Source organism: Vulpes vulpes, chromosome 6 (genome assembly GCF_048418805.1).
Source record: "Vulpes vulpes isolate BD-2025 chromosome 6, VulVul3, whole genome shotgun sequence".
NCBI classification, from domain to species: Eukaryota; Metazoa; Chordata; class Mammalia; order Carnivora; family Canidae; genus Vulpes; species Vulpes vulpes.
The window spans coordinates 132672032-132696665 of record NC_132785.1 but is presented as its reverse complement, the minus strand read 5'-3'; the positions used below and the strand labels follow the sequence as shown (position 1 = coordinate 132696665).

Sequence of the window (24634 nt, the reverse complement as noted above, 5' to 3'; positions counted from 1 at the left end):
TCAGTTCTTCATCAATTCACTGACCCAAATACAGTATCCTGGCCTTATATCTCTACAAATCAACATTTTGTTGGGTAAGAAGAAGAAGGACTGCCTAGTTTCTTCATTGTCTGTGTGTTGTGTTTCAGGGAGTCAGGCACATGCAACATGAAATACATCTTCACTTAGGTCTCTCATAAGTCTACAGAGTAATTAGACAAATAACAGACAAATAACCAGGAAGAAGGGAAGGAAGCCCATACTGTGGTAATGACTGGAATTCCAAACCAGGAAGTTAATGAAACAAAGAATAAAAGATATCAAAATCAATAGATACAGAGAAATTTACTTGTATCCATATGACACAATCTGTTGCAGGGTCAAACCTGCCAAGCTGCAAAACCAAACCCTAAGTTAATGAACAACTTCAGGGAATGGATAGGATACAAAATCAACAAACAAAGTAAATCTAGGTTTCCACACAGTAACAACTAGTTATTTATATTTTTAAGATTTTATTGAATTATTCACGAAAACACACAAACAGAGAGAGGCAGAGACACAGGAAGAGAGAGAAGCAGGCTCCATGCAGGGAGCCCAATGTGGGACTGGATCTCTGGACTCTAGGATCACTCCCAGTGCAGAAGGCAGACCTCAACTGCTGAGCCACGCGAGCATCCCTAACAATAAAGTACGTAAAAGGTAATTAATAAAACCTTATTACATTGGCACTGGTGTTAAGAATGTAATAGGTAGGATTAAGTATTCTGAAAGAGGTAAAATACTGTCCACTAAAAGAACTTACATTGATGAGAGATTTTTAAAAAGTCAAAAAAAATGCAAAGGCATTTTTTCATAAATGTGAACACTTCATAATGTCAGAAGACTTACACACAGTGGCCTACGGATGTAAAGAAATCCTTGTTAATAACTTGTAAAGAATCAAATCTAGGTCTGGAGCTGATTATATATTCAAAGGACATGCAAATAGGGCCCTCACTTCACTGATTAAACCAGCCCATCCAGACCATGCTGCTGGGAGAGGAGTCCCAGCCCCAGGACCCCAAGTGACCCTGTTTAGAGATCAGGGTGGAAAACAGACGACTAAACATGGAATATTTCCTTGGCTGGGTTTTCTTTGTCACTATTTTAAAAGGTAATTCATGAAGAATAAGAGACCTTGAGTCTGTGAGTGTAGGTGAGTGAGAGAAACAGGGGATGTGGGACAGTTTCCTAACCAGGATGTCTTGTGTCTGCAGGTGTCCAGGGTGAGGTGCAGCTGGTGGAGTCTGGCGGAGACCTGGGGAAGCCTGGGGGATCCCTGAGACTCTCCTGTGTGGCCTCTGGATTCACCTTCAGTAGCTATGACATGCACTGGGTCCGCCAGGCTCCAGGGAAGGGGCTGCAGTGGGTCGCATACATTAGCAGTGATGGAGGTAGCACAAGCTACGCAGACGCTGTGAAGGGCCGTTTCACCATCTCCAGAGACAACGCCAAGGACACGCTGTATCTGCAGATGAACAGCCTGAAAGCCAAGGACACAGCCGTGTATTACTGTGCGAAGGACACAGTGAGTCGACCTTAGTGTGAGACCAGACACAAACCTCTGTTAAGGGGATCAGGACCACCAGGGAGTGCACACTCCTCACCACTTTTGTCTTGAAGGCCCAGGAGCAGGTGCAGATGGAGGTTCTGGGCAGGTTTCCTGTCAGGGTCTGGGATTCCTCTCCAAGGAGCTGTTTTCCCCAGGGAGTTATCTAGGCAGATGATATGTGCATACGTATTCAGTCTCTGATTTAGACACATCCGTTTTTTATATGAAAACAGCTATTATGCCATGCGCAAAAGACAGCGATTCTGTTTCTATCAATAGATTTCACAGTAATTTTATTTTATTTCTTTAATAATAAAGTGATTTTTTATTGGTGTTCAATTTGACAACATGCAGAGTGACACTCAGTGCTCATCCCGTCAAGTGCCCCCCTCAGTGCCTGACACCCATTCACCTCCACCCTCCTCCCTCCTCCCCTTCCACTACCCCTAGTTCATTTCCCAGAGTTAGGAGTCTTTATGTTCTGACTCCCTTTCTGATATTTCCTACCCATTTCTTCTCCCTTCCCTTCTATTCCCTTTCACTATTATTTATATTCCCCAAATGAATGAGAACATATAATGTTTGTGTTTCTCCAATTGACTCATTTCACTCAGCATAATTACCTCCAGTTCCATCCACATGGAAGCAAATGGTGGGTGTTTGTCATTTCCAAAAGCTGAGTAATATCCCATTGCATACATAAACCACATCTCCTTTATCCATTTCTTCTGATGGACACCGAGGTTCTTTCCACAGTTTGGCTATTGTGGACATTGCTGCTATAAACATCAGGGTGCAGTCTTCCCAACGTTTCATTGCATCTGCATCTTTGGCGTAAATCCCCAACAGTCCAGTTGCCAGGTGGTAGGGCAGGTCTATTTTAACTCTTTGAGGAACATGCACACAGTTTTCCAGAGTGGCTGCACCATTTCACATTAGATTTCACAGTAATTTTAATTTACATGATAATAGGTTATAGTAGACATGTAAAACATAAATTACATAAACTGTATTTCTAGATTTGTTTATGCAGGTAGAAAGATTGTAATATAATATATATATATGATATATACATTATACTTATACGTTGTATATAAGATATATATAAGATATATTATTTTATATCTTGAGTACACTGCACACTGTGGCAATCAATAAATATGTGAATTTGATAAGATAGTATAATAGAAAAGATAATTTGGGGGATACATAAATGTAATGATTCTAGAAAACATAGGCTTATGCAACTGGTTTCATGAGAAGGAGTAATACGTGCTCTATTTATTTGGAATAAAAAAGCTAGGACAGTGAATAACTGTATAATCTAGCAGAATGGTGACATTGTATTAATTTGCAGTTTTAAACAGTTGTATGATTTGCACCGGTACTATAATATTGAGTAATCTATAGCCCTTATTGAAATTTCACCAGTTTTCCAAATAGTTTTTTTTTTCCTGCCCCAGAATCCAAACTACGATCCCAAATTGCATTTAGTTGCTGTTTTCTTTCTTTCTGCTAACCTATGGCAGCTATTTAAGTCTTTCTTTGCCCTTCATGGCCTTGAAACATTTGATGAGTACTGGTCAGTTGTTCTGAGAATGCCCTCACTTTGGGTTTATGTGACCCTTTTGGATGATTAGATTAAGGTTTTCCATTTCTTGGCAATATCACAGCCAAAATGTGGAAGAAGCTTCGGTGTCCATCAAAAGATGAATGGATAAGGAAGATATGGTATATGTATACAAGGGAATATTACTCAGCCATTAGAAACAACAAATATGGGGATCCCTGGGTGGCTCAGCAGTTTGGCGCCTATCTTTGGCCCAGGGTGCAATCCTGGATTCCCGGGATGAGTCCCACATCGGGCTGCTCGCATGGAGCCTGCTTCTCTCTCCTCCTGTGTCTCTGCTTCTCTCTATCATAAATAAATAAATACGTTTTTAAAGAAAATTTTTAAAAAGCGACAAATACCCACCATTTGCTTCGACGTGGAGGGAACTGGAGGGTATTATGCTGAGTGAAATAAGTCAATTGGAGAAGGACAAACATTATATGGTCTCATTCATTTGGGGAATATAAAAAATACTTAAATGGAATAAAGGGGAAAGGAGAGAAAATGAGTAGGAAATATCAGAGATGGAGACAGAACATGAGAGACTCCTAGTGCAAGGAAACGAACAAGGCATGGTGGAGGGGAGGAGAGTGGGTGGTGGGTGTGAATGGGTGACGGGCACTGAGGTGGCACTTGATGGGATGAGCACTGGTTGTTATTCTGTATGTTGGCAAATTGAACACCAATAAAAAATAAATTCATTATTTTGAAAAAAGAATCATAACTAACAATATATATATATATATGTATAAATAAAATAAATAAAATAATAAAATAATTGGGTGAACCAGAATATTTATGTAATCTCAGAGCAACTCTCCAAATATAGTTATTAGTTACAAAGGGAATAATAGCAAATCTACTGTGGAAATACCCAATACACATTACCTTGATCAAGAATATCCTGAGAGAAAAAATATATCATGTATCCCCTGATATGATACATTGTCAAGAAAACAATGTCACTTCTGTGATATTGCCAAGACAGAGATTCTTGCAGTTGCTTACTATTTTCCCTAAATACCAGTTAATTGCAAAGATTTCCATGTACATTAACTAAGCATTTCCCCGATCTGCACCTGCAATCATTGTGCATCACACGACCACCCAGCTCAAGGAGAAATTTGGTAGAAGCAGCATAAACTCCATGTTGGGCATGAGGCTGAAAATGCATCAAATATCTAAAGCAAAAGAAGACAGACCCCTTATGGGGTCAATATCTTGATCCACCCATACAGCATCCATATCAGTGACAGTCTGGGAAAGAAGCAGGATTCACACCAGGATGTTCTGTGGATGTGGGGTCTGAGAATCAACACACACACACACACACACACACACACACACACACACAAATATGAAAACGTTTTCAGCTTCATCATTGTTTCTGTTAAAAGCAGGCAGGCTTCTCAGCAAGTCAGATATGTTTGGATGGAGCCAGGGATAGACACTGGCTCAGGGTGTGTGGTGTGGGAAAGTGGTGATTATGAGGTCCTGATCCAGGAAGGGATTATATGGAGTCAGTTTCCCACCAGTATCTGGGGACGGAACTCAAGGGAGCTTGCTGGATTTCCCATGGGTGGAGCAGGAGGAGAAGAGGGAGGATTGGAGATCAATGAGACTGCAGGTAATACTAAAAAATACGGTGTGATGACAAATTCCACTATACAATTATGAAAACTGAGAGAACAAAAGTAGAAGAGGACCTTCCACCTGCAGGGAATAACTCATGGATCCTTCAGATGCTGATATCAGCTCACTGTGTGAGTCCCCTAACAGCTACATGTTGGAACCTAACATCCATGTGATGGGAGGAGGAAGTGGGGCCTCAGGGGACCAGTTAGGTCAGGAGGTGCAGCCTCATTATGGGATCAGGACCCTTATACACCAGGACGGGGAATGCCTCCTGCCCTTTGACCCCATGTGAGGTCATCTTTCTGGGTGTATGTCATACAATTGTTATTATTTTTGCAGTAGTAACGGTTGAGTTTTGTGTTCCATGAAAATCACCTCACTGATGAGTGACAAAGAGAAAGTACTTATCACCATGTGACATGGGCTTCAGGCAGGAGTTCAGGCAACCTCCCCAAGGACAAGAAATGCAGGAATATAATTGTCATGAGTTATGTGTCTCCCTACAGTCTATGTAACTCCATTTTGGATGGGATGGGCTGCTGGAAGTCTCCGTGATGCAAACGACCCATTCAAGAATGGAAACTGCTGGATCTGGAGGCAGAAAAAAAGTCTTGACTCATTTGGCAGGGTCAAAGGGACTGACATGAGAAAGCGAAATTGAGCTGGCTCCAGGAAGCAAACTGGAATTGAATTCCTTAATCTTGGAATTTTCTGTAAGTCTTTATCTTCCTCTGTGTGTACAAATGCCAGTTATAGATCCTGCTACGACTATAACAGTTTTATGAAGAAGAGGTCACATAGGGTCCTGGGTCTGGATCTTCAGAGAGTGTCTCTGGTGTGTGCTGTGTGCACTGTGCTGTACTGTTTTGGTGCCTCTTTCCTTCAGGTCTGGCATCTACACATGCTCTCCCTGCCTGCAGGGGGCAGTGTGTGGTCCTTGGGAAGAATATGATGAGTTTTTTTTTTAACTTATTTTTTAATTCTTTTTTATTTATTTATTTATGATAGTCACAGAGAGAGAGAGAGAGGCAGAGTCACAGGCAGAGGGAGAAGCAGGCTCCATGCACCGGGAGCCCAACGTGGGATTCGATCCCGAGTCTCCAGGGTCGTGCCCTGGGCCAAAGCAGGCGCTAAACCGCTGCGCCACCCAGGGACCCGAAGAATGTGATGAGTTTTAACTGGGTGTGCTCTGCTCAGCTCCTTAAATGAGCCATGAAACCACCTCCCCCAGAACTGGGGCCCTGCAGAATTCTTTGGTCAGGAGATGTGGATGGGCAGTGGTGCAGCCGCTCAGAGAAACCGTATGGTGGTGCCTCAAATAGGTAAATGTAGATCTACCCTGTGATCCAGCAACTGCCCTACTGGGTATTTACACTAAGATTACAAAAGTGCTGATTCAAAGGGATACACGCACCTCGATGTTTACAGCAGCATTATCTACATTAGCCAAACTATGGAAACAATCCCAGTATCTGTGAACTGATGAATGGATAAAGAACATGTGAGGTAGATAGATAGAGTTAGATACATAGGGATTTTACTAATCAATGCAGTAGAATTATCTGTCAATTTACCAGTATGAGGATGGAGGTAGTATGCATAATGGTAATTGACATGCCAGTGAGAAAAAGAAAATACTGTATATTTCCAGTCATAGTTTGAATTTAAGAAACAGAACAAATGAGCAAGGAGATTGATGCATAGATCAGGAAATAGTCCCTTCAATACAGAGATAAAGCTGATAGTTACCAGGTGGGAGGACAGTGGGGGATGGGTGACCTGTCAGATGGGGCTTAGGGAGTTCGCTTGTCCTGATGAACACTGGGTGATGTATGGAAGGGTTCAATCAGCACGTTGGATACATGGACGGGTGTTACACTGGATGTAACCTCTACTGCAATTCGTTTTTTTCAATGTTCATAGCAGCTTTATTTGTAACAGCTAAAACTCAGAATCACCCAGATATCCTTCACCCAATGAATGGTTAAACTAACAGTTTACATCGACACCATGGGATACAACTCAGCTATGAAAAGAAACAAATTATTGATACACACAGCAACTTGGATGAACCTAGAGGGAATTATGCTGAGTGAAAAAAAGGCAATCCCTATGGTACATTGTGTATGATTCCAATTTTATAACATTTTTGACATGAAAATGTTATAAAGATTAGTGGTTTCCAACAGTTAGGGAAGTGAGTAGTATTGTGGTGACTCACTATAAAAGGATTGCATGAGGGATACCTTCTATAGAACAGTTCTATGGCTTAGCTGTGGTGCTGATTACACAAATATACTCATGTGTATAATTGAATAATAATTACCACACAGGTGCACACACACAGGAGTGTCTACTGCAATTCAAATAAACATTTTAAAAAAGAACTACAACTGGAAATTTTTTTCATTGTCCTATGTTTCCTGTATAATTCAGGCAGTTTTTTTTCTATTAAACTAAGCTGATAGTATTCAGGGATTCACTAATTTCCATGTATGTGACAATGAAATTTAATAATCTATAAAAAATGGAAATTCCTGACTTTATAATCTAACAATTGGTGTAGTGAAAAGTAGGATAAAATTAGATTATTGTGCAGACTGGGTAGCTCAGCAGATTAGCACCGCCTTCAGCCCAGGGTGTGATCCTGGACATGCGGGATCTAGTCCCACTTCAGGTTCCCTGCATGGAGCCTGCTTCTCCCTCTGCCTGTGTCTCTGCCTCTGTGTTTGTGTGTGTGTGTGTGTGTGTGTGTGTGTGTGTGTGTGTGTGATGAATAAATAAATAAAATCTTTTTTAAAAAATGTAGATTATTAAGGCTTCTTTTAGCCTGGCTCCTCGCTGGGGCCCCTCCCCTTTGGATGCTGTTTTATTTATATTTTTCCATCTTCCTACCTTGGTAGAAGCGTGAACTCTTCTCACTATAGCATTCCAGATGTTCTCTCTTTAAATCTCAGGCCGAATTTGTAGGTGTTCAGGATTACTTGAAACTGATAGGTAATTTGGTGGGGACAGTTGATTTAGAGACCCTACTCTTCTGCCATCTTGCCCCTCAGAATCTTGTATGACTTGGGAGTAGATGGCTTATTCTTAAATTTTTTGCTTTGGAATATGCTTGTGCTTTAACTCCTGCCTAATTGTCCTGATGTTATTTGCTTCCTACATGAGGGATGAAGAGGATATACCTTGTAAACATTAACATACTATCTGTATCTCTACTCAACTAAAGTATATCAATAACCATGGGAGCTCTTGCAAAGGCCCAGATGATATGCGACCAGCGGTTCATTCCTGAGTCTCTGAGCCTGGAAGGGCTGACCCACATATCAGGTGTTGTGGAATCAATGAGGTTCCGTTGTAGGTGCTTCAGGGTGAAAATTTCCAGTGCATATGACTAACAGTACTGTGCTTTACACCTCAAGAATCTTAAGATTCACTCTGAGTACTATTTCTAAAATAAATATAAAGCGGTTTAAGTGACAGAAAATCTACCGTATATTTATAAATGTCTTTTTTTAAGTTTTAGAATAATTTTATGAGCATTCTACATTCAGGAATAAAGAGAAATTTTGCCTCAAAGGATGTAGCCAAAGGAATCTAATTAAATAAGTCCCTCTTTTTGCATTTTATCATTTTATTAATGACAGATAAAGGACATTGGTAACTAAATTATAGGGACTATCAGTGTGGTGTCCCATAGGATAGACATAGATCCAAAGCTGCCCATCCTAGATCATCTGTACCCACACCTCACGGGCACCTGCCTGCGTGGGGTCATACTGAACTTCTGGACCAGACGGGTTCACACAGGCTGCTGCTGGATCTGCAGGAGTCATGGGCAAGTGTCAGCTGGCATTCCCATTCACCTCCCTTTCCTCTGTAGGAAACAACACTGAGCTTGGGGATGCCTGTTTACCAGGAGTTTACCCTGGTCTTCACCCCCTGACACCACCCATGCATCCCAGCACTGGCTCCTTGGGAGGATTATCAGACCAATGACAATCTCATTAGTGGTTCACACTGAGAATGGTTGGGAACAAGTGTGGAAACCATATCAGGTTTTATCGTCAAGGGAAAAAGACATTCACTTCCACTATCAGAACACAGATCAGAGGTTTATACCAGGGACAAGATCCCAGGAATGACTCCTTCCAGGAGAAGCAGGTCCCCTGAACTCACTGAGAGAGGCTACATTTCCCATCCAATAGAACCTATGGCAATGAAACACTTGGAGAGAAACAACTCAGAGGCTTGATGGCTCCACAAAAATGTCAGGGACCTAATGATTGCTGGTAAGAGACACCCTGTGGGCACCCCTGGGTCTAATCACATTCATACTGAGGATGGTCATGGGTTCTGGCAGACATCCCAGAGCTATGTTTTTAGGGATGGCTCCCCTCTCCACTGACAAGTGTCCTGCATCATCCCATCAGGCCTGCAGAGAACCAGCTGCACACCAGACTCAGGTGCAATGACAAATTTAGGGACCTTTTTTGTTTATATGGCAAAGTCTCTCTGACTCATGGAGTTTTCCATCCATCCATGTACGCATATCTGAGTTCAGTTAGACACACAGAACCAGAAAGAGACCTGGAGTTTATAGAGGAAAGTGCCTTCACCTGGTTATGAGGTTTTCCCTGCACAATTCTCAGAGTGAAACCACTCATGGATGTTGAGTCCTCAGTCCCCCGCATCTGGATACATGAGATGGACAGAAGGTGAATGTCACTCAATCCCCCAATGTCCAGATCGAAACTCGCCATCATGGTGGTAATATCAAGATCTCTGAAATTATCAAACATGACAATCCTTTGGGCCACAAAGTTATCAAATACAGATTCAACAATGACCTAGATAAATACAGTCCATACTCAGACATGCAAATGTTCACCTTATTCTCACATGGCATTCACAGTGACACACATTGGCATCACCCTAAATGGCAACCCATAACAGCAATGACACAAGGCCAAATTTTACCTACATATAATAATTTACCACCCCAAATCTAATCATCTAACTCATGTATGGTGATATTTGGGTACCTTCTTTTGGTGTAAATCCTTTTCTAGGAGGTGATAGATCTATGAATCTAACACACACACACACACACACACACACACACACACACACAAACTGGAAACAGGGCTGTCCCGGTGGCCCAGTGGTTTAGCGTCGCCTTCAGCCCAGGGTGATCCTAGAGTCCCCAGATCGAGTCCCACATGGGCTCCCTGCATGGAGCCTGCTTCTCCCTCTGCCTGTGTCTCTGTCTCTCTCGCTCTCTCTGTGTCTGTCATGAATAAATAAATAAAATCTTATAAAAAATACTGGAAACACCAAACAAAATGCAAAAGCAAACAAAAAATAAATTAAAAAAATAAAATAAAACACAGATCACCTCCTTATGAACACAATTCCCCACAACCATAAAAGAACAGGTGCTGGCATTCTTGTTCCAGAGGAGGTAAAATATAAGTTCAGAAGGCATCGCCAACACTAAGCAATGAACATTCATTTGGGCAACATTCCATTAGGATCAAGGCTTGAGAATGTTCTGAATCTCAGACTCCAACTACTGTGTTGTTCTTTTTTTTAAATCTGGTTCAATCCTTCCTTTTCTTAGAAGTTGGTACATGTTTGAGCCAGAGCACTTTATCTGCCTGATTCAGTATAATTTGTGAGTCCAGAAAGTGTCTTTCATTTTCTTCTAACTTTTATCGAAGAAAAACTGCTTCTGTCTCTTAAATGTGCTAAGGAATACTTGATACAAGATTCCTGGACACCTCTGAATACAGTAAGGGTAGCTGGATATTTGTAGGCCAGGAGCAGAGTGAGGAGGCAAAGATGGGAAATAAGTAAGGGGAGACATTCTCTGAACAGGAGGCTCCATGGTGCTCATGCTGCAAAGTTCTCTATGTTGATTGTGGATACAGGAGAAGGGAGGAAAACAGGTCCGCAAATCTCTGCTGGGATCCTGGGATCCAACAGGTGCACTTGGACCATCAGAGGACACTCACACTCACCAGAGAACACAAGATCTATGGAATTCTTAATCCAGGGAAGGAGGTCAGTTGAACAGTCATCTCCTCTTAGGGTCTTAGCATCATGCTCTGAAAACTTCTTCCATGATCTGAACACTGTGAAGAGTTTCTAAAGGTGATAAGGTTCCTCGTACACTGCTGGTGGGAGTGACATTGGTGTAGACACTGTGAAAACAGTATAGATATTCCTACTACAGTTAAAAATTGAACTACTGTATGATCAAATAGTTGTGGTACAGTGTATTTACCCAAAAAATAAAACATTAATTCAAAGAGAAGTTTGCATCCCTATATTTATAGGAGCTTTTTGTGCTGTAGGCAAATAAGGGAAGCAGCCCAACTGTCCATTACTGATGAAAGGATGCAGAGATACGGGACATACACAAAGAAGAATGAATCTTTGCAATTTGCAGCAAAGAGTATGGAACTAGTGCGTGTAATGTTAACAAAGTCACAGCAAGACAAATACCGTATGACCCACTCATATGCAAAATTAAATTAAAAAACACAAATTAGCCAAGAGGAAAAATTTATTGAGACAAACCAGTTCATCAATATGGAAACATAGTGTTGGTTAGTAAAGGGGGGGTCGGAGGGCCCGGGTGACATAGCGGATAGGGATAAGGGAGAACACTGGTCCTAGGAGCAGTGGAGGATGGATGGAAGTGTCATCACTATTTTGTACACTCAGTATCACATTGCGTGTTAACTACACGGGGGAACATGGTATATGGATGGGGATTGCATTGAATGTGTAGACCGCTCTGGGTATCAGAGGCATCTTAAAAATATTTATTCTTCCATTTTATGGGCATGGAATATTTTCCCTTTCTTTGTGTCTTCTTCAGTTACTTTGCTGAGCGTTCTACACTATTTATTGATGAGCCTGTGTGTTTTCCATTGCGCATTCACTCTTGATTCTGGAGGATTAGTTGATCATAGAGTTGATTGTCCATTTCTGGCTTCTCTACTCTGTTCCATTTATCTATGTGGTGTTTTGTGCAAGTACCAAGTTGTATTGATGATAACAACTAAGTAATAGAGCTTGACCACCAACATTGAAATCCCCCCTCTTGTGGTACTTCGATTTTTTCAACACTTTTCTACTTATACAGCGTTTCAAGAAGTAAACTGAGGAAGACACAACGACATAGAAAACCATTGCTTGTTTATGTATTAGAAGAATAACTATTGTTGGGACACCTGGGTTGCTCAGTGATTGAGTGTCTGCCTTTGCCTCTGGGCAAACTCAAGTTCCTTGGATGGATTCCATAATGGGCTCCCTGTAGGGATCCCACTTCTCCCTCTGACTATGTCTCTGCATCACTCTAGGTGTCTCTCATGCATAAGAAAGTTATGAAATAATTTTAAAAACAGGTATATTTTAAAAATATATGCTATGCAAAACATTCTATGCAGTCAATGCAATCCTTATCAAAACATCATAGACTTTCTTTAGAGTTGAGACAGACATTCCTAAGTTTTGTAGGCACAGGCAAAGATACTAGTGACACATGAATCCAACGCTGATACTCTGGCATTTTAAGACTGCATTTGTTGTGTAAAGAACCTTTTAAGCTCCCTCAGCCAGTCAAATAAATATTTGGTGGGATTCACCCTTTCTCTGTTTTAAGAGAGGAAAACCATCCTCCAAATCTGAACAGGGCTCAGAAGGCTCTCCAAACAACCCTTGTCATCCGCTCAATTATTCACTGCCCCAAACCCAAATCCTGGCCTTAAATATCTACAAACGCGACATCATATTGTCTAAGGACAGAAGTGCTGCCTGCTGTGGTCATTATCTGGGTGTTGTATTTTACATAGCTCATGCACGTGGAAAATGAAATGCATCTCACCTTAGTTGTCTTACGTCTACTGAGCTATTAGATGAGGCAATGAAATCAGAGGAAAAGCAGAGCAATTCTTCTGCTCCAACAAGGTGAAGATCTCCCCAGGGAAAGTAGGCAATAAAAATTAATCAGTAGAGAGGAAGAAATGAAAAGATTACACCACTCACAGATGAGAACTTGATATTTCCTGAATGACATCATCACAAAGTAGTCTGCAAAGGTAATGCAATCCTTGCTATAAACTCATTAGAATCTAACTGTAGTCAAGAGCTGAAGATATAGTCAGAGGACATGCAAATATTGCACTCCCTCCACTAATTAAAGCACCCCAGCCCAGACCTTGAGCTGGGAGAGCAGCCAAAGCCCCAGTATCCCCAGGTGACCATATTCAGTGATCAAGACGGAACACAGACAACTCACCATGGAGTCTGTGCTCGCCTGGGTTTTCCTCATCGCTATTTTAAAAGGTAATTCATGAAGAATAAGAGACCTTTAGTATGTGAATGGAGGTGAATGAGAGAAACAGAAGATGTGGGATAATTTTCTGACCAGGATGCCTTGTGTCTGCAGGTGTCCAGGGTGAAGTGCACCTGGTGGAGTCTGGGGGAGAGCTGGTGAAGCCTGGGGGGTCCCTGAGACTGTCCTGTGTGGCCTCTGGATTCACCTTCAGTAGCTACTACATGCACTGGATCCACCAGGCTCCAGGGAACGGGCTGCAGTGGGTCGCAGCAATTAGGAGTGATGGAAGTAGCACAAGCTATGCAGACGCTGTGAAGGGCCGATTCACCATCTCCAGAGACAACACCAAGAACACGCTGTATCTGCAGATAAACAGCCTGAGAGCCAAGGACACGGCCCTATATTACTGTGCAAGGGACACAGTGACAGAACCTCAGTGTGAGCCCAGACACAAACCTCCCCGTAGAAGGGGATCGGGACCACCAGAGGGTGCACACTACGCAACACTTCTGTCGTGAAGGCCCAGGAGCAGGTGCAGACTGAGGTTATCAGCAGAATTCCTGTCAGGGATGGGTCTTCCTCTCCAAGTAGCAGTTTTCCCCACGGAGTCTCTCTGAACATAGGATTTTGTGTTAAAGTATTCATTCTCTGTCTTAGAAACTTGAGAAATCAACTCTAGCATCTGCATACTTTTGTAAACAACTGCACTACTTTCACTTCTTGAACTTAAATTTCCCTGACCTGGACTATAAATGAATTACAAATAACCCATACTCATCAACTGAACATTTTTCTGAATCACAACAGCACTCCCTGTGCAGCAGGGAGGAAGACACAAAGAGTTGGAAAAATATCCATGCTCATGGGTTGGAAGATTTAGTATTGTGAAAATGTCAATGTTACCCAGGGCAATTTACACAGTCAATGCAATCCCTATCAAATACTTTGGACTTTTTTTCAGAGAGGTGGAACAAATCATCTTAAGATTTGTGTGGAATCAGAAAAGACTCCAAAACCCAGGGGAATAGTGAAAAAGAAAACCAGAGCCAGGGCATCACAATGCCGGATTTCATGTTGCACTACAAAGCTGTGATCATGAAGACAGTGCGTTACTGGCACAAAAACAGACACATAGATCAATGGAACAAAATAGAAGACCCAGAAATGAGCCTTCAACTCCATGTTCAACTCTTATCCGACAAAGCAGGTAAGACTCTAGAGTGGAAAAAGTACAGTGTCTTCAATAAATGGTGCTGAGAAAATTGGACAGCCACTTGCAGAAGAATGAAACTAGACCATTCTCTTACACCGTACACAAAGATAAAATCAAAATGTGATACAAGATTCCATCAAAATCATAGAGGAGAACACAGGAAATACCCTTTTTGAACTTGGCCACAGCAACTTCTTGCAAGATACATCCATGAGGGTAAGGGAAACAAAAGCAAAAATGAATTATTGGAACTTCTTCAAGATAAATAACTTCTTCACAGAAAAAGAAACAGTCAACAGAAGGGAAGATGATCTTATTAAATAACATATAAGGCAAAGGGCTTGTATCCAACATGTGTAAATAACTTATCAAACCCAACACCCAAGCAACAAGGAATCCAGTTAAGAAGTGGGGAGAAAACATGAACAGGAATTTCTCCAAATAAGACCGACATATGGCCAACAAGTCCATGAAAAAATTATCCACATCACTTTCTATCAGAGAAAAGCACATCCAAACACAATCAGCTGCTACTTTACACAACAGAGAATGGCGAAAATTAATAAGAAATAAAACAACACATGTTCGAGAGGATGTAGAGGAAGGGGAACCATCTTCCACTGTTGGTGGGAATATGAACTGGTACAGCCACTCTGGAAAACAGTGTGGAGGTTCCTAAAGGGTTAAAAATAGATCTGCCCTAACCCAGCAATTGCACTGCTGGGGATTTACCCCAAAGATAAAGATGCAGTGAAACGGCAGGATACCTGTACCCCAATGTTTATAACAGCAGTGTGCGCAATAACCAAACTCTGGGAGAAACAAAATGTCCTTTGAGAGACAAATTGATAAACGTGATATGGTTTATACATACAAAGGGATATTTCTAAGTCATTAGAAAGGATCAGTAGCTACCATTTGTATCAACGTGTTTGGAACTACACAGTATTATGCCAATGAAATGTCAGTCCCAGAAGGACAATCATCATACTTTCTCTCAAACAATGAAAGGGAACATAAGGGAAGGAGGTAAAGTGAGAGGGGATGAATCAGAGAGGAAGACAAAACATGAGAGACGCCTATCCCTGGGAGTCAGACAAAGGGCTGGGGAAGAGAGGTGGGTGGTGGGACTTGGTATCTGGGTGACGGGCACTAAGGAGGGCACGTGATGAGATGAGCACTTGGTGTTCCTCTATGTTGGGAAATTGAGCTTAAATAAATATTGAATAAATACATGAAAAACAAAATATTAAAGAGAGAGAACATTATGAGCAATAACATGCCAACAAATACAGCAATCGGAGAAAAAAATGGATGCCTTCAAGTAAATGTAGAAGCAACCCAGTCGGAAACAGGAATGAATAGAAAATCTGTAAAGACTCCAAACCAAGGAATGAAAATCAAACATATTTAAAAGTCTTCGGATAGTCAAAAGTTCTGGGACAGATGGCTACCCCTGGGAATGCAAGAAGTATTGAAATAGAATTGATATCTATCCTGAAATTTTTCCAAAAAATAGAAATTAAAGGAAACTTCCAAGCTCATTTTAGAGGGTAGCATTGCCTTGACCTCAAAAGCAGACAAAGATCTAACCTAAAAGGAGAATTACAGACTAATATCCTTGATGGATATGGATGCAAAATTTAACCAGGATCCTAAGCAACAGGATTCACCAGTACGTTAATAGGATAATTCACCATGACAAAATGGGCCTAATTTCTGGTTTGTATGGGTGGATCAGCATCTGCAAATCCAACAATGGGATTTGGATCATTAATAAAACAAAGGATAAGGACCATTTTATAATCTCAACTCACGACCAAAAAGCTTTTGGCAAGAGTGATTATACGTTCATGTTAAAAATTTCTTGCTGCGTAGAGATAGGGGAACATATTCAACATAAAAGCCATCTACAGAACACACGTGGAGAATGTCTTCCTCAACAGGGAAAAGTTGAGAGCTTTTCCCGTAAGATCAGAAACAGGACAGGGATGCCCTCCATCACCACTGTTCTTCACCATTCTGGCAGAAGGCCTAGCCTCAACAATCAAACAACAAACATAAGGAAATGTCCTCCAACTCAGCAAAGAAAAAATCAAACTTTCACTCTTCACACACAAGTTATTTTAAGTTCAAGTCCCAAAGACTACTTTGAAAAAATTTCTAGAACTGACACCAGAGTTTAGCAAGATCGGCATGTAAAATGAATACAAGGAAGTCAATGGCTTTTCTATATAGTGCAAATGAAATAGAAAAAGAAAAACAAGGATTGCATGCAATTTATAATTGCACCAGAAATCATCAGGTAATGAGGGAGAATCCTAACCAAAGAGGGATGGATGTATACTCTAATCATTCCAGAACACGTATGAAAGACAGTATGGAAGACACAAGTAGATAGAAAGTATTTATTCTCATAGATTATAAGAATAAATATCGAAAAAATAACTATGCTACCAAGAGCAAGTTATCCTTTCAAAGCCAGGTTTATAAAATATCACCAGCATTTGTCGCACAGCTTGAGCAAATGATCTAAAATCCTTTAGGGAACCACAAAGACCTCCAATAACCAAAGCAATCCTGAAAAAGTAGAGCAAAGCTGGAGACATCCTGATTCTGGTTGCAAGGTAAATTACGACATTGTGATCACCAGGTCAGTATGGCTCTGGAAAAAATACAGGCTTATAGATAAATAGAAAACTTTAAGAAGCCAGAAATGGACCCAGAATAGTATGGACAAAAAATCTTGACAAAGCAGGAAAGAATATCCAATGGAAAAAAGAAAATCTCTTCAATAAATGCTGTTGGCAATATTGGAGAGCCACATGCAGAAGAATTACAGTGGACATTTGTTTTACATCATTAATAAAAATGGACTCAAAGTTGATGAAAGACCTCAATGTGAGTGAGGAAACCATCAGACTCCTCAGGAGAACACAGGCAGCACCTTTTCTACCTCAGCTGCAACCACTTCTAGACGTGTCTCCAGAGGCAAGGGAAAACAAAGGAAAATGAACTATGGCAACCTCATCAATGAAAGAGCATTTTCACAGGAAAGGAATCACTCAAAGTAACTAAAAGGCCACCTAGAGAATGCGAGAAGATATTTGGAAATGTCTTATCAGATTAAAGGCTCAAATTCAAATCTAAAATGAACTTATCAATCTCAACACACACCAAAGATATATATCTCCAATCAGAATTGGGCAGAAGTTGTGAACAGACTTCCTGTCCTGCGTGAGGTCCCGCACCACACCATATACTAGGGAGCTGATCCACATGCAAAAAGAAATTCATTTGCTCTCCTAGATCTGCTATATATCAGACAAAATATTAAAGAATCTGACAAATAGCAGGGAAAATATTTATGCACCTAAATCTAAGATTACCCTTGAAATAAGGCAATAATAAAATAAAAGATATTAAAATCAGTCAACAGGAAGTTAAATAATCTGTTTGTATATACACCATCAACGAGGAAAATTATTTCAAAAACCAACTACAAGTAACTAATGAACTCAAAGAAAATTGAGGATATAAAATCAACATAGAGAAAAAAGTTAAATCCTACCCACTACCAACAAATTTTCTGTATCAAATTTACAAAACAATCATCTTTGTACTGGTAAGAAAAATAAATATTTATGATTAAACATCATTAAGCAGAGAAAATACTGTTTAAAAATGACCTATACTAATGAAAGACCTTTAAAGAGGAACAGAAATGCAAAGATAAATGCGTTTTGGATTAGAACATCATAAATCCACTGTGAAACCAAAAGAAACTGATCTGGGGTTCTGAAGCAATTTTGTATATAACTTTTTAAGAATTGAATCTAAGTTGGCAGGTGACTATATAGTCAGGGGACATGCAAATAGGGCCCTCCCTCCACTGATTAAACAAGCCCAGCCCCGACCCTGCAGCTCTGAGAGGAGCTCCAGGCCCAGGGTCCCCAGGTGACCCCATTCAGTGCTCAGGACACAACACAGACAAACCACCATGGAGTCTGTGCTCTGCTGGGTTTTCCTTGTTGCTATTTTAAAAGGTAATTCATGGAGAACCAGAAGCCCTGAGTCTGCGAGTGGAGGTGAGTGATAGAAACAGGGGATGTGGGACAGTTTCCTGACCAGGATGTTTTTGTCTGCAGGTGTCCAGGGTGAGGTGCAGCTGGTGGAATCTGGCGGAGACCTGGTGAAGCCTGGGGGGTCCCTGAGACTCTCCTGTGTGGCCTCTGGATTCACCTTCAGTAGCTACAGCATGAACTGGGTCCGCCAGGCTCCAGGGAAGGGGCTGCAGTGGGTCGCAGTTATTTGGTATGATGGAAGTAGAACATACTACACAGACGCTGTGAAGGGCCGATTCACCATCTCCAGAGACAACGCCAAGAACACGCTGTATCTGCAGATGAACAGCCTGAGAGCCGAGGACACAGCCGTGTATTACTGTGCGACTGACACAATGAGTTGACCTCAGTGTGAGCCCAGACACAAACCTCCTTATAGAAGGGGATCGGGACCACCAGGGGGTGCAAACTCCTCACCACTTCTGTCTTGAAGGCCCAGAAGCAGGTGCAGATGGAGGTTCTGGGCAGGTTTCCTGCCAGGGTCTGGGCTTCCTCTCCAAGGAGTTGTTTCCCCCCAGGGAGCCTCTCTGGACCAGGAATTTGTTCTTAACTATTTGACTTCTGATTTGAAAACAGATTCTTTAGGAAAACTGCTACTTTATATGCAGAGAAGACAGACTTGCTTACACTTATTTACTTTTTACCCAAATTTGAGAAATGTACAAATATCTCTATGTACCTCAAAGACTAGAGGGATCCGGGGATCCCTTGGTGGCTCAGTGGTTTAGAGTTTGCCTTCAGCCTAGACCATGTTCCTCGAGTCCCAAGTTCGAGTACCATGTCAAGCTCCCAGCATGGTGCCTGCTTCTCCCTCTGCCTGTGTCTCTACATCTTCTCTATGTCTCTCATGAATAAATGAATAAAATTGTTTAAAAAGAGGGACCTACAATCCATGCACAAAAGCATAATAACTGATGTAGTGATAAATGAGAAGTATGATCAGGGAGAAGAGGCAAAAATTATGATGTGATTATAAAAGTGGACTCACAACTCACCCAGAAGATGAAGTGGAATCTATCGCCTTCCAAGTTATCAGCTGATTCTGAAGGTCATGTGTGTCCTTGTGCAGGGACCAGAAACTTCCACTGTATCTATGAGAATCCTCAGGGTGAGGAGCTCAATTGGAGGAGCCTTCCACTTCCAGGATATAAATCATTGATCCTTCCGGTGCTGATATCAGCCCAATGTGTGTGACCTCTACCTTTCCCATGTTGAAACCTAATGACCTTGTGATAGTAAGAGTTGGTGTGGCCTTAGGGGAGCACTTAGGTCAGGAGGGTGCAGCCTCAGGATAGGACCAGGCCCTTATACATCAGGACTGGGAAAGCTCACTGCTCCGTGGCCCAAAGTGTGTTTTTGAGGAAAGGATATGGTAGGACGTGGATGCTCTCTAAACACCATATCTGCCTGCTCCTGGATCTCAGGCTTCCCAGACTCCAGAACTCTGGGAATGAGTGTCTGTTTAATCCACACAGACCAAGTACGATGTTCCATTAGGGGGCACAGGCTAAGATATTGGTGACACGATAATCCAAGCCCCGATGATCTGGAGTTTTCTGATGCATTTTTTTGTGATAAGTCCCTGATAGGTTCCATCCATGGGATCAAGGGTGGATTTCTCACATGTTCCATCCTACACAGATGATGAACCTGTGGACACTCCTAGGACTCCGGAAACAAGACCCAGGGGACACTCGGATGGAGAACATTTACACAGGCAACTGGGGGCTGGGAGACTGTGGAACTTTAGTGTAAGGATGATGATTTATCAACCTTTCCAGAAGATGGGGATGTGCTGACCCTGTGGGACCTGACTCTGAGCATCATCGTCCACATGCAGTTAGACTGATGGCTGTGAGGGTCAGGACAGCAGTTCCCTTCCTGCTTTCAGGATTCCTTCTTTGTGTGCATATTTTGTGAGACTGAATATGAAATGCCTTGGAGAAGGTCGAATTTGTTGAATTTCATGAGAGTTCCTGGATGCTTCCTGGATGTTGAGGTCTCTGTCCTTCTGATTAGGGGGCGTTTCAGGAATTATTTCATTGAATAAACCTGCCACTGCTTCTTGGTCTTCATTTTCTGGGCCTCCTATCAAAGGAATGTTACTGTTTCATAAGTCACAGAGTTCCCTATGTCTATATTTAGGGACAATTACTTTGTTTCCCTCTATTGTTCTGTCATGATTTTCCACCATGTTATCTTCTATTTTCCCCAACATGCTGTTCTTTAATCCGTCCTCCTTTTTTCATGCATTTGAGATAACATGTCTATAATAGCATTTTTTATTTTTGGCTGACAAAGGATTATTTCTTTTATCTCTCCAAGAAGTGATTTTGGAGTGTCTTCAGTATTTGCTCAATCCCAGTTGAATCTTTAAAAACGTTGTTTTAGATTCCAGCCTGCATTTACATCTGAGCACTTTTAACCTGCCATATCCTCAAGTGGGTGGATTTCTATGATGAACTCATAGAACGAAATGAACTCTAAACTATCTTCCTCTATGCTGCTCATCCTAATTGTGGTAGCTTCAGGGAGTAGTTTCCTTCCCGCCCCAGCCCCACAGCTATGTCTCCTCCCCAGAACAACACTCCAAAATGCCTACATTCCAAAACGTGTCAATTTTCTACTTGCAGACTAGCACATTTTGTTCTCGTTGTCCTAAAATTGGTTTCTTGTTAGCTCAGAATTATTTGATAAATATCCAGCTGTGTTCAGGGATGACACAAGCCCAGGGTCCCCTGCAGGTCTGACATCGTAACTCCTCCTCCCATTGTGTTTGTTAGCAAAGAAGATCTGAAATGATACAAGGAGGGAATATGTATGACAGTTGCAATCCTCATTTTAGTAACCAAACGAGAATAAAAACTGTTAATTGGCCTTCCTTCTTCATCTACCAACTACATACACTCTTTGATTTCAGGAACCCTTCAGCTTGTCACAGCCCATTACCTGAGAGGGCGACCAACACCTTCATCCTGAAGGGTCTCTGCTTGGTCTCCTCCTTACAAGCTATTGGTACCTACTTAGCGCTCTAATCCTGTCTTGAAAGGAAATTCCACTCGTCTCAAAAGCCAGCTGCATCTGGGATGTGAAGACAATTTTAATCTACTGAGTTCCACTCTTAAATTCTGCCTGAATATCTGCAGATCCATCTGTGGATGAGTATCCGCTTTTCTTTGCCCTTTCAAATAATTCCTTACTCTCTCCATGAGTTCATATGTGCAGGGTGTGAGACTGAATGCAGTGGAGCAGGACTAGGCTCCATGAGGATTTGGAAGCTCCTTAATGTGACATGCTGTGTCCTCAGGATTGCTCCAGAACACAACACATCTTCCATTTGGTGATGGAGAGACACTGTGCGTGCCCCAATCTTGGGCTTATGTGCTCAAATACCACTAATTTCAAGATGGAATGCTCAGTTTCCATGATAACCTAGGGACACAGGCTTCCACCTGTAGATTCTAAGATCCAGAAACATCCTTACAGCTTTCTCTATAGATGAACCATGATCAGCAGAGTTTGTCAGAGCTTTTCCCCCAAAATTTGAAAACCATCAATCTTAAATGCCCATAGGGGACTTCTAGAGCACTTCAGATTTTATGCAGCCCAAATAGGAATAGTGAATAGGCAGGTGGGGAGCATCACCAACCCTACATCCTCCACGTCCCTGAAGGCGGCACTATTCTCAGGAGTCTTTAAGAAACATGTAACAGATTAATGTTCTATTCCCTGGAAAGAAGTAAATGATAAATGTAAATATAATAATCCTCACAATACACCACTACATCTCCACCTATTGACTAAATTACAGAATTGAATAAATTAATTTATGACAATACTAAATGTCAGCAAGGTTGTATAGAAAGTAGAACTCTTTTTAAGTATGATCTCTAATCTCATCTGGATAAAATATATATAATTAGATCCTGGGATAACAGAGCTTGACAAGACCCATGATCTGTCCGCTGCATCCCAGAGCCACAGAGTCGATGTTGGTGTAACTCATTCTGATCTGTTGTAATGAGAACAGGGAAGGTCATGTGTGTTGCTCAGTCTAAGAGTAGGAGATGATAACATGAGATGTCCAGCACAGACATTGAGACAGAAATAAACGAGATAACTTCTGCCTTCCATGTCTATTCTTGTATTCATGAATTCAGTGAGTTGGGGGATGCTCCCTATGGTTATGGAGGGAAATATACTTTATGAGTCTCAGGGATCCAATGGTCATCTCACCTGGAAACCCTCTCACTTCTAGGTAAATCCAAGGCTTCTCCACAAATCATGTAGAGCACAGGTATGTCAGTAGATACACATGCCTCTTTGTAGTTTGGGGGATAGATTCCTCCCTGAACTCTGCTTTATCTCTTTTAAATATTTTATTTATTTATTCATGAAAGACATGGAGAGAGGCTGAGACACAGGCTGAGGGAGAAGCAGGCTTTCTCTGGGGAGCCTGAGTTAGGACTCACCCCCAGGACTCCATAATCCTGACCTGAGCTGAAGGCTGAAGCTCAAACATGGAGCCACTCAGGTGCCCCAGAACTCAGTTTTTATAGCGACCCCAAAAATGGGTGTTTTTCAAATCCTCAGTACTTTCTTGTTTGAAAGATGATGTGATATGTAAAATCATTTAGCCAACATACAGCATAACACTAAGTTCTCACCACATCAGATGTCCTCCTTAATGCCCATCACCCAGTTACCACATATGATGTGACAAATACAGTGTGGTATACTATGGCATACTGTACGCTGGTAAGTTGAATTTAAATAAAGAAAAAAAGGTTAAAATACACCATCAGCCCTGCACATATCATGCAGACAACAGATTATTTCTCCTTGCGTTATACTGCATTTTACACTAATCGTTGGCCATTTATGCCAGTCATCTTGAAAGATTCTCATCTCTTTAGATACTTTTTATTTAAAAATGTAAAAAGAAAAATATTTTTAACTTCTCTAAGATCGTGTTATTTTCATTTAGCCTTTTGTGGTGATAACGTTTCTTTTACTGGACATGAATTAAATCATTTTAGGGTTAGTCATTTTAGCCTTAGACTGTAGGCTAGCCTGCCTTATTCCATCCTTTGGATAATTGGAACATCTCTATTTGATGCAAAAAATAAATGCCTGTTTTTAAAGTTAAAAAAAAAAACAGAGATTTTGGGATAACTACCTTCTGTGTTACCTAGAAACTCTAAATCTCACTCTGCCATTTATCACACAATATCATAATCTTATATCCCTCTTTCGCCTGATCCAGCAGGTATATGCACTCAAGAACTCTTTTAATGTAGAAAGTCCATTGAGTATGATACGATCATTATATGATTTGCAGGAAGTCACAGTTGCCACCTGAGGACTATGCACACTATCTCATTCTTGTCTCCAGTGACACAGGAGCTTAATGGGGGACAACAGATGGGCTCCAATAGATCTGAATAGCAGGACTATTATCACCACCCTCTATCACCATTCAGTGGATGTTGCTGCCAGTTGGAGGGTGTGGACTGCTGGCAGTCTTCCTGATACACACAATCCATTCAGTGAAGAAATGTCCTGCAAATGGACATATAAGAGGAGCCCTTTGCTCAAACTGCAGGGTTATGAGGATTGGTCTGAGGAAACCAAATACTGATGGTGATCAGAATTGCAATATGAAATTGAATTCCTCCACCATGGCAGTTTCTCTAACCGTCTAAATTCTTCTCTGTGTTAGAAAAGCCAGTTATGATTACTCCTCCAAAAGGAACAGTTTTTTGAGGAAGAGGTTATATACAGTGTATGGTCTGACACCTCAGAGAGTGTCTCTTTTGAGTGCTGCATGCACCGGGCTCCTCTGTTTTGGCATCTTTTTCCATCAGGTAATACCTACAGAGGCTCTCCCTGTCTGCAGTTGGCAGTGTGTGGTCCTTGTCCAGGATTTTGATGAGTTTTAACTGGGTGTGGTCTGTTCTGCTTGATAAATGACACCGGCTACCACTTCCCCTAGAACTGAAGCCTTTCAGAATTCTCTGGTCACAATATGTGGGTGGACAGGGGTACAGCAACTCCAGGAAACAGTATTGAGGTTACTCAGAAAATTAAAAACGGAGCCTTAGCATGAACCTGCAAACAAAGACCT

General features: G+C 41.5%; 3 gene segments (V, D, J or C); all 3 read left to right on the top strand.

Annotated features, from left to right (window-relative positions):
• The first annotated feature begins 996 nt into the window (after nt 1-996).
• LOC140599256 (immunoglobulin heavy variable 3-74-like) overlaps nt 997-24634 on the top strand; it is a 571793-nt gene continuing 548155 nt past the window's right edge. The window contains 1 exon segment of the V gene segment in view: nt 997-1135. Coding sequence covers nt 1090-1135 — 46 coding nt within the window.
• LOC112907978 (immunoglobulin heavy variable 3-74-like) lies at nt 13133-13688 on the top strand. The segment is given in 2 exon segments: nt 13133-13178; nt 13282-13688. Coding segments are annotated over 2 exon segments (453 nt in total).
• LOC112912727 (immunoglobulin heavy variable 3-33-like) lies at nt 18312-18851 on the top strand. The segment is given in 2 exon segments: nt 18312-18429; nt 18532-18851. Coding segments are annotated over 2 exon segments (366 nt in total).